This window comes from Eretmochelys imbricata, chromosome 9 (genome assembly GCF_965152235.1).
Source record: "Eretmochelys imbricata isolate rEreImb1 chromosome 9, rEreImb1.hap1, whole genome shotgun sequence".
NCBI lineage: Eukaryota > Metazoa > Chordata > Testudines > Cheloniidae > Eretmochelys > Eretmochelys imbricata.
Genome location: NC_135580.1, coordinates 39990446 through 39999855, shown reverse-complemented (window position 1 = coordinate 39999855; position 9410 = coordinate 39990446). Strand labels below are relative to the sequence as shown.

Sequence of the window (9410 nt, the reverse complement as noted above, 5' to 3'; positions counted from 1 at the left end):
ACAGATAATTTGTGACTCTAGATCAAATTCATATTTTTGCATTCTTTAGTATGCAAATTGTTCTGCTTCAGATGATTCAGAAAAAAAATATATATTAAAAATTAAATAACACTCGTGTCCACCACAAAGATTTCTATTTTGATGTAAACAATAATTTCTGCCATTTGCATTGATTTAGTCCAATGTGAGGCCAGAAAAAGGGTTCTAAGACTTCTTATTGATACTGTAAATAATTTTTCAGAGACTGGGGCAAAGGTAGAGATTCTATGTCATGCAGGCGATCTCTGCCAAGAGCAAAGCGAATTGATCTTCGGCACAAGTCCATTAAAGGCAGGGGTTCCGCTGAAAAATGGAAGAAAAAAATATAGAATTAGTGTTTTGAAATCTACATTTTATTAATTATTAAAGAAGAAAATGGACATCAACATTTTCAAGAGCAAAAAAAGATGATGCTTGGCAAAGGATAACAGTTTGTGGTAAAATTTTCAAACTTGAAAAAATATATACAAGTGACACTGATTTATGAAGCAGCAGAGTCAACATTTTATCACATTACATATATAGTAAAACAAGCATAATGTTTCAGCTCAGTATTTGACTCTATAAAATATGAGCTAGTAATTCAGCACTACCCCAGTATTGCTAAAGTTATAGCAATAGTGGGGGGTTAGTTTTGTTACACAAGTGTTCAGGATGTCCAATAATAATGCAAGATCTTATAACCTGTTAACACCACAACTTTCTGCACAATTACACTAATAACTCCTGACCTTTAAATACCAACTCCCTTCCTGTTTTAGGGATGATAAGGGTCTCTTAAGGCTAAAAGCACTTCTCAGCAAACCTAGCTTGGCCCTACAGGTCATGCCTAGCCTTCCTTTCTAGGGGTTACCAAAAGTAGAAACAGGAAATTTCATTATTTTTATTTATTATTTTTCCCCACAAATAAAGAAGTTTCTTTCAGTTGACAGGTTCTTATGCCTGTCTGGCAGGTTCTGATTTTACTTTTCTAAATCTGAATTATGTGCTTATGGAAAGTGCTAGATTGACACTTTGGCAACATTGAAAACTGAAAATCCAAGAGCAATGATATCCAAGCTCCTCCATCAGCACACTTTATCCTGACCTACAAGAATCACATGGATATGCAAGTACATAATACAGCCTCTATATCCATTCAAACCATTAACACTTCTGCCTTCACTGACAACATGGATACCTATTGTGATGGTAGCCCTCCTGATGAGTATATTGATCTGATAGGAACTGGATTAAGACCACCAATGAATTTCACAGAGGCCACCAAATCTCTGCCAAGAGTTATGACTACACGACGACTATAGCAACTGCCCCGAATGGATTTAGATGCTTGAAAACACATTCCTAAATTCTTAAAACTACATGAAATTCTTCAATACTATTGAACAGAAACAGCAACTACAGCCTTTTAAAACCACATCTGCCTGGAAACTGAAACGCTTCCAGAGGAACAAAGTGAGTTATAGTAGAACTCGGGAATGTTCGTATAATTCTGAAATGTTCATAACTCTGAACGAAACGTTATGGCTGTTCTTTCAAAAGTTTACAACTTAACATTGACTTAAAACAGCTTTGAAACTTTACTACCAAGAAGAAAAAAGATTTTTTTCTTTTAGTAGTTTACGTTTAACACAGTACTGTACCTGCTTTGGGGGGGGGGGGAGGGGGGGTTGTCTGGTCTCTGCTGCTGTCTGATTGTGTGCTTCAGGTTCCAAATGAGGTGCGTGATTGACTGGTCAGTTCATAATTCTGATGATTGTACTGTACCTTCTCTAGAAAGGTGACTTGTGACATCATTCAGCCTACAAGCATTTGTGACTGTACAATGTCAATTTCTGTTTATAAGTTTTTTATGTTTGTTTTACATGCGTAATATATTATTTAAACTAGTGTTTTTCAACCTTTTTGATACCAGTGAGCAGTTTGCTGCCTTCCTAAACTGTGTCAGGGAGATCTGAGGGACTGGGGCCAGCCCACGGAGTGGTCATTGAGAAACACTGATTTAAACCATTGAACTGCAGCATGGTTTACAAAAGTTACCTACGTTCAGAAAAATCAATTACAAAGCAAAAGATACACAAGTTTTAAGAATTAGTGAAGCTCCATTGACATCATGGAGTTTCACTCATTTAGACCAGCAGAGAACATGGCCCACAAAGTCCAATGATTAATCCAATCTCTTTGTCTAGTGTGTCCAGTGGTGAAACTTTTTGAAACAAACATTCTCTGGTTTCAGAGTAACAGCCGTGTTAGTCTGTATTCGCAAAAAGAAAAGGAGTACTTGTGGCACCTTAGAGACTAACCAATTTATTTGAGCATGAGCTTTCGTGAGCTACAGCTCCTAAGGACAGTGGGGTGGGAGGAGGTATTGTTTCATGATCTCTGTGTGTAGATAATGTCTGCTGCAGTTTCCACGGTATGCATCCGATGAAGTGAGCTGTAGCTCACGAAAGCTCATGCTCAAATAAATTGGTTAGTCTCTAAGGTGCCACAATTACTCCTTTTCTTTTTGCAAACATTCTCTGGAAACACTGTTCAAAAGATTTTAAAGTTTTTTCATCCCTACCATCACCTCGACCATATTGGATAGGTTATGGCTGATGGCTATTATAGGAAACACACACACCCCAATTCAGCAATGCAGCTAAAACTTCTGCAAATCTGTGATATCTCAAGTTTCTTTTACATAGAACTAGGAACATAAATCCTAGGAGATGGAGCTGTTTAATTCATTAACAAGGTTTAGTGATTATGAAATGGGGGAACATAGATAGCTCGCAGATTCCGGGACTTGAGGAATAATACAGTAGACACTCCAGATACTCCATCCTGAACTGAAGTAGTTTGCTGTTGATCTTCCAGGCATCTTTTATTTCATTTAAAAAAATGACAATGACTGAAGCTCAAAGATGTTACAAGCTCTTGAGTGACCACAGAGCACTAAGACTTTACTATTTTTACAGCCAAAATTTGCAAATAAATGTAAGTAATTAACCAGTCATGGAGTTAATCCAGAACTTTAAAATCTTATATTTAAACATAAAAGGCATAAAATATTTCTCCAGCTTCACGTGCTAAATATGGGGGCAGGTGACCAAAGCCCACAGGTAAGTCAAAAACATGGAGACCTTGGAGATGGGTCGGAATCTGCGGGGAGCATGGACTGTTATAGACTAAATAAAGGAAAGACAAGACAGAACCGGGGTGGCGGGGGGGAGAAGGGAGGAGAGGAATCAAATCAGTATCTTAGATGTCTGTATACTAATGTGAGAAGTATGGGGAATAAGCAGGAAGAACTCAAAATGCTAGTAAACAACTATGACATAGTTGGCATCATGGACACTTGGTGGGATAATACACATGACTGGAATATTGGTACAGAAGGATAAAGCTTGCTCAGGAAGGACAGGCAGGGAAAAAAGGGAGGAGGTGTTGCCTTATATATTAAAAATGTATACACTTGGACTGAGGTTGAGATAGAAACAAGAGACAGACTTGTTGAAAGTCTCTGGGTAAGGATAAAAGGGCTAAAAAAATCAAGGGTGATGCCATGGTAGGGGTCTACTACAGACCACCAAACCAGGAAGAACCAGGTGGATGAGGCTTAAAAACTAACAGAATCATCCAAAGCACAGGACTTGATGGTAATTGCGGGGGGGAGGGGGGGGGACTTCAACTACCCAGACATCTCTTGGGAAAACAACACAGCAGGGCACAGATTATCCAACAAGTTCTTGGAATGTATTGGAGACAATTTTTTATTTCAGAGGTGGAGAAGGCTACAGGGGTGGGGGGGGGGGGAAGAGGATGTTCTAGATTTGATTTTGACAAATAGGGAAGAACTGGCTGAGAATTTGAAAGTGGAAGGCAACTTGCGTGAAAGTGATCATGAAATGGTAGCGTTCATGATTCTCAGGAACGGTAGGAGGGAGAACAGCACAACAGAGGCAATGGATTTCAAGAAGGCAGACTTTAGCAAACTCAGGGAGTTGGTAGGTAAAATCCCACGGGACGCAAGTCTAAGGGGAAAAACAATTGCAGACGGCAGTTTTCAAAGAGGCATTATTAAGGACACAAGAGCAAACTATCCCACTGTGTAGGAAAGACAGGAAGTATGGCAAGAGACCATCCTGGCTTAACCAGGTGTGCATTACAAAGGATGAATATAAACAAACACCACAAGTATGTAGGGACAATATTAGAAAAGCCAAGGCACAAAACGAGATCAAACTACCTAGGGACATAAAAGGAAACAAGAAAACATTCTACAGATATATTAGAAGCAAGAGAAAGACCAAGGACGGAGTAGGCCTGTTACTCAATGAGAGGGAAAAGACAATAACAGAAAATGTGGAAATGGCAGAGGTGTTTAATGACTTTTTGTTTCGGCTTTCACCAAGAAGATTGGTGGTGATTGGACGTTTAACATAGTGAATGCCACTGAAAATGAGGTAAGATCAGAGTCTAAAATAGGGAAAGAACAAGTCAAAAATTACTTAGACAAGTCAGATGTCTTCAAATCACCACGGCCTGATGAAATGCATCCTAGAATATTCAAGGAGCTGACTGAACCATTAGCAATTATCTTTGAAAAGTCATGGAAGACGGGAGACATTCCAGAAGACTGGAAAAGGGCAAATATAGTGCCCATCTAAAAAAAGGGGAATAAGGACAACCCAGGGAATTGTAGACCAGTGAGCTTAACTTCTGTACCCGGAAAGATAATGGAGAAAATAATTAAGCAATCAATTTGCAAACGCCTAGAAAATAATAAGGTGATAAATAACAGTCAGCATGGATTTGTCAAGAACAAATCATGTCAAACCAACCTGATAGCTTTCTTTGACAGGGGAACAAGCCTTGTGGAAAGGGGAGAAGTGGTAGATGTGGCATATCTTGACTTTAGTAAGGCTTTTGATACGGTCTCGCATGACCTTCTCGTAAACAAACTAGGGAAATACAACCTAGATGGCGCTACCATAAGATGGGTGCATAACTGGTTGGAAAATTGTTCCCAGAGAGTAGTTATCAGTGGTTCAGAGTCATACTGGAAGGGCATAATGAGTGGCATCCCGCAGGGATCGGCTCTGGGTCTGGTTCTGTTCAATATCTTCATCAGTGATTTAGATAATGGCATAGAGAGTACATTTACAAAGTTTGCAGATGATACCAAGGTGGGAGGGGTTGCAAGTGCTTTGGAGGATATGATTAAAATTCAAAATGATCTGGACAAACTGGAGAAATGGTCTGAAGTAAATAGAATGAAATTCAATAAGGACAAATGCAAAGTACTCCACTTAGGAAGGAACAATCAGTTGCACACACACAAAATGGGAAATGACTACCCAGGAGGGAGTACTGTGGAAAAAGGATCTGGGGGTCATAGTGGATCACAAGCTAAATACGAGTCAACAGTATAACACTGTTGCAAACAAAGCCACACATCATTCTGGGATGTATTAGCAGGAGTACTGTAAGCAAGACATGAGAAGTAATTCTTCCACTCTACTCTGTGCTGATTAGGCCTCAACTGGAGTACTGTGTCCAGTTCTGGGTGCCACATTTCTGGAAAGATGTGGCCAAATTGGAGAAAGTCAAGAGAAGACCAACAAAAATGATTAAAGGTCTAGAAAACATGACCTATGAGGGAAGACTGAAAAAAAATTGGGTTTGTTTAGTTTGGAGAAAAAAAAGAGAGAGGGGACAAGATAACAGTTTTCAAACACATAAAAGGTTGTTATAAGGAAGAGGGAGAAAAACTGTTCTTCTGAACCTCTGAGGATAGGACAAGAAGCAATGGGCTTAAATTGCAGCAAGGGAGGTTTAGGCTGGACGTTAGGGAAAACTTCCTAACTGGCAGAGTGGTTAAGCACTGGAATAAATTGCCTAGGGATGTTGTGGAATCTCCATCATTGTTGATTTTTAAGGGCAGGCTGGACAAACACCTGTCAAGGATGGTCTGGAGAACACTTAGTCCTGCCTTGAGTGCAGGGGACTGGACTAGATGACCTCTTGAGGTCCCTTCCAGTTCTATGATTCTATATCTCCTCTCTCACTAAATTCTACATAGGCTCTAAAAATTCAATTACTAAATAGTAATAAGAAAATGCCCTCAAGTGTTTGCAGCAGTTGCCAAACTTCAAATATTAAACATGTTTGTATAACCTGAAATCTGAATTATTTTGTCTCCTCCCTTAAGTCCTACATCAGTTCTGACACTTAGCTATATTAGGGCAGATTAGGTCTAAAATATTTTAAAGCAGTTTACTTTTTTTTTTTTTTTTTTTTTTTAGTTTAGAGCAATTTAAAGAAAAAATAAAAAACACCACATGAAAATTTTGTAGTCAATTAACTGTTTGGCACAGTAATAGGAATTCCTTATGCCAAAAAGAATGAAGACTGCACTCCTGAGCCATAGAACACCAAAAAATACGACTATTCAAAGAAGTTGTGTGTGACACCTGAAAAAGTGAACCACATTTAGTGTGTGCAATTAACTTGCCAAATGAAACAATTTATTTGATGAAGAATTTTGTAAGATGTAATAATGTGAAACATTTCTTGCATAATGCAATGTGTCTACTCTTGTATGACTCTGCATTAGTAAGAAGTAACTATTCATCTATGAAGGGCCTTTTTATTTTAAGTTGCAATTTTCAACCTGGCCTCAGAAGTCAACACAAAATTAAAGCTGGATGAAAAATTGGATTTTTCATATTAAAAAATTCAAAATTAGAAAAATTTCCAACAGATCTATTCAGAAGAGAGAAAGGAAATAGCTCAATTCAAAACTAATGAAAGTTTGATGCACAAAGTCTGGAAAACTAGGAAAATATCTGGTGCCCTTGTTCAGATCTTAGCTTTGCTACATAGATTTCTGAATAGTGCTTTCAACACTTGATGCATGTAATTAATTCCTCCTCTTGCCCCAGACCTGCTAAATACCTTTCAGCCTCCCTCAGGTTTCTGTCCTCATCCTCTTCTCCCTCCTCAAATGTTACCTCAAATTTCATCATGATTAACCTCCACCTTTATATGGATGAAGTCAAAATGTACCCTTTATGCCAAATGTTTTGACCTCAGTCTTTTCACACTTTTTTTTAAGTTGTCAGGCTATCATAAAGAAACAAAAAAGAGGGGGAATACACACCCAATTTTTAATTATATTTGTAAGTCACCTTTAAAAATAAATTTAAGGCCAGAAGGTACTATTCGATCATCAGTCTGACCTAATGTAAATCCCAGGCGATTAAATTGTACCGAGTTACCCCTGAATTGAGCCCAATAACTTGGGTTTGAGTAAAGCAAATCTTCCAGAAAAGAATCCCATCTTAAGCTGAGGACATCAGAAGATGGAGAATCCATCACTTCCCTTAGTAGTTTGTTCCAGTGGTTAATTACCCTCACTGTTACAACTTTGTGCCTTATTTCTAATACGAATTTGTCTGGCTTAAGCTTCCAGCCACTGGTTCTTTTGTCTTTCTCCGCTATATTAAAGAGCCTGTTAATATCAGTATTTTTGTCCATGCACTTTAATCAAGCCACCTCTTAATCTTCTTTTTGATAAGCCAAACAGACTGAGCTTTTTAAGTCTCTCAATGTCAGGCATTTTCTCCTGCCTGCAAATCCTTTTTGTGGCTTTTTCTGTACCCTGTCCAATTTTGCAATATCCTTTTTGAAGTGTGGACAACAGAAGCAGACACTGTATCCCAGTATCAGTCTTACCAATACACAGAGGTAAAATCACCTCCCTACTCCTTCTCACTATTCCCTTGTTTATACCTTCCAACCTTCTTGCCACAGCATCATACTGGGAGCTCATGTTCAGTTGCTAGCCCACTATACCCCCTAAAATCCTTTTCCGAGAGACTGCTTTCCAGGAAACATTCCCCCATTCTGTAGGTATGATGTGCATTCTTTATTCTTGTACATCGGGGTGGGCAAACTACAGCCCACAGGCCGGATCTGGCCCCTCAGGGCTTTGGATCTGGCCCATGGAATTGCCACCCCTGTGGCGCCATCGGCCCTGCTCTGCTCCGGGAAGCGGCTGGCACCATGTCCCTGCGGCCTCTGGGGGAGGGAGAGCAGAAGGCTCTGTGCATGTCTCTTGCCTGTGGGTACCTCCGCTGAAGCACCCATTGGCCAGGAACGGGGAACCGCGGCCAATGGGAGCTTCGGGGGGGGGGTACCCACAGGTTAGGGCAGCGTGCTCAGCCCTCTGCCCTCCCCCACCCCAGGGGCCACAGGGATGTGGTGCCAGCCGCTTCCCAGAGTGGGAGCGGGGCCAGGAATCTACCCTGGCCCCAGTGCATGCCGCTGCCACCCTGGAGCCCGAACCCTTCCTGCACCCCCTACCCCAACTCCCTGCCCTGAGACCCCTGCCGCACCCCTCCTGCACCCCGACCCTTTGCCCTGAAACCCCTGCTGCACCCTGCACCTCTCCTTCACCCAAACCCCCTGGCCTGAGCCCCCTCCCGCACTCTAACATAGTTAGCTATATAAAATATTACAATACTACATTTTTATAAAATTATTCTCAAACCCTTACCCAAATTGTATCTGTGTCAACGTGTGTCCAATTTAAACAAAACACCAGTGTCAATGTTTCTTCTATGCATACTTTTGCATATCTGACCTTGGTTCTTTAAAGTGTTCTGCTCCTAGTATTCTATTATCCCCTTCCTAATACATGTCTTCAAAAGTCATGCACTATAACCCATTCAATTCTTGTAACATGAGCTTAACTCTGTTACTGCTCAGAACACACGTGCATACTCCTAAATCCCCACCCCATCCCACTCTCCCCAGCCTGCCTCTTCACATACAAGCAGCTGGAGCTATTGTGTTTTCTTCTTGAAAAGACTAATGGATGATAGATGCCAAAATCTTATCAGTTAAAACTGATAAAATAGTCACTTTAACGTCTCTAGCATTTATCTACTAGGGGAGATAACGTTTAATCTGGTGCCATGCCGTGACCTTATTTTTTGGCAGAGGAAAAATGTAAAAATTAATTATTTAATCACTGTTTAAAACTTAAACCAGGTATTTAAAGGATCTACTAAGTTGAAGAAAACAGCAGAGAAGCAACAGTCTCCACAGTCAAGACATTCTTACCCATCTGCATTACTTTAAAGAGAGGAAGACAGTTGAAAAGCAGACCAGAGAAATAAAAACCCTAAAGCTAGCTGCATATCATTAGCAATTTTTAGAAAGTATGTGTCATTTTGAGATTGAGTAAGAGCCCGACCCTGCAATCTCCTTCTTGACATTTTCCTTGCTCACACTAGTAGTTTCATGAGGGAGGAGTTTTAGGAATGGACCCTAAGATTTTAGACCTCAATACAGGAAAGCATCCCTATTCAGGAAAG

The 9410-nt window shown here is 40.1% G+C and overlaps 1 protein-coding gene across 1 annotated transcript in view; it reads right to left on the bottom strand.

Moving 5' to 3' along the window:
- Window positions 1-214: 214 nt before the first annotated feature.
- Window positions 215-9410, bottom strand: part of SPSB4 (splA/ryanodine receptor domain and SOCS box containing 4) — a 108361-nt gene continuing 99165 nt past the window's right edge. The window contains exon 2 of the mRNA XM_077827212.1: window positions 215-342. Coding sequence (XP_077683338.1) covers window positions 215-342 — 128 coding nt within the window. The remainder of the gene's footprint in view (window positions 343-9410) is intronic.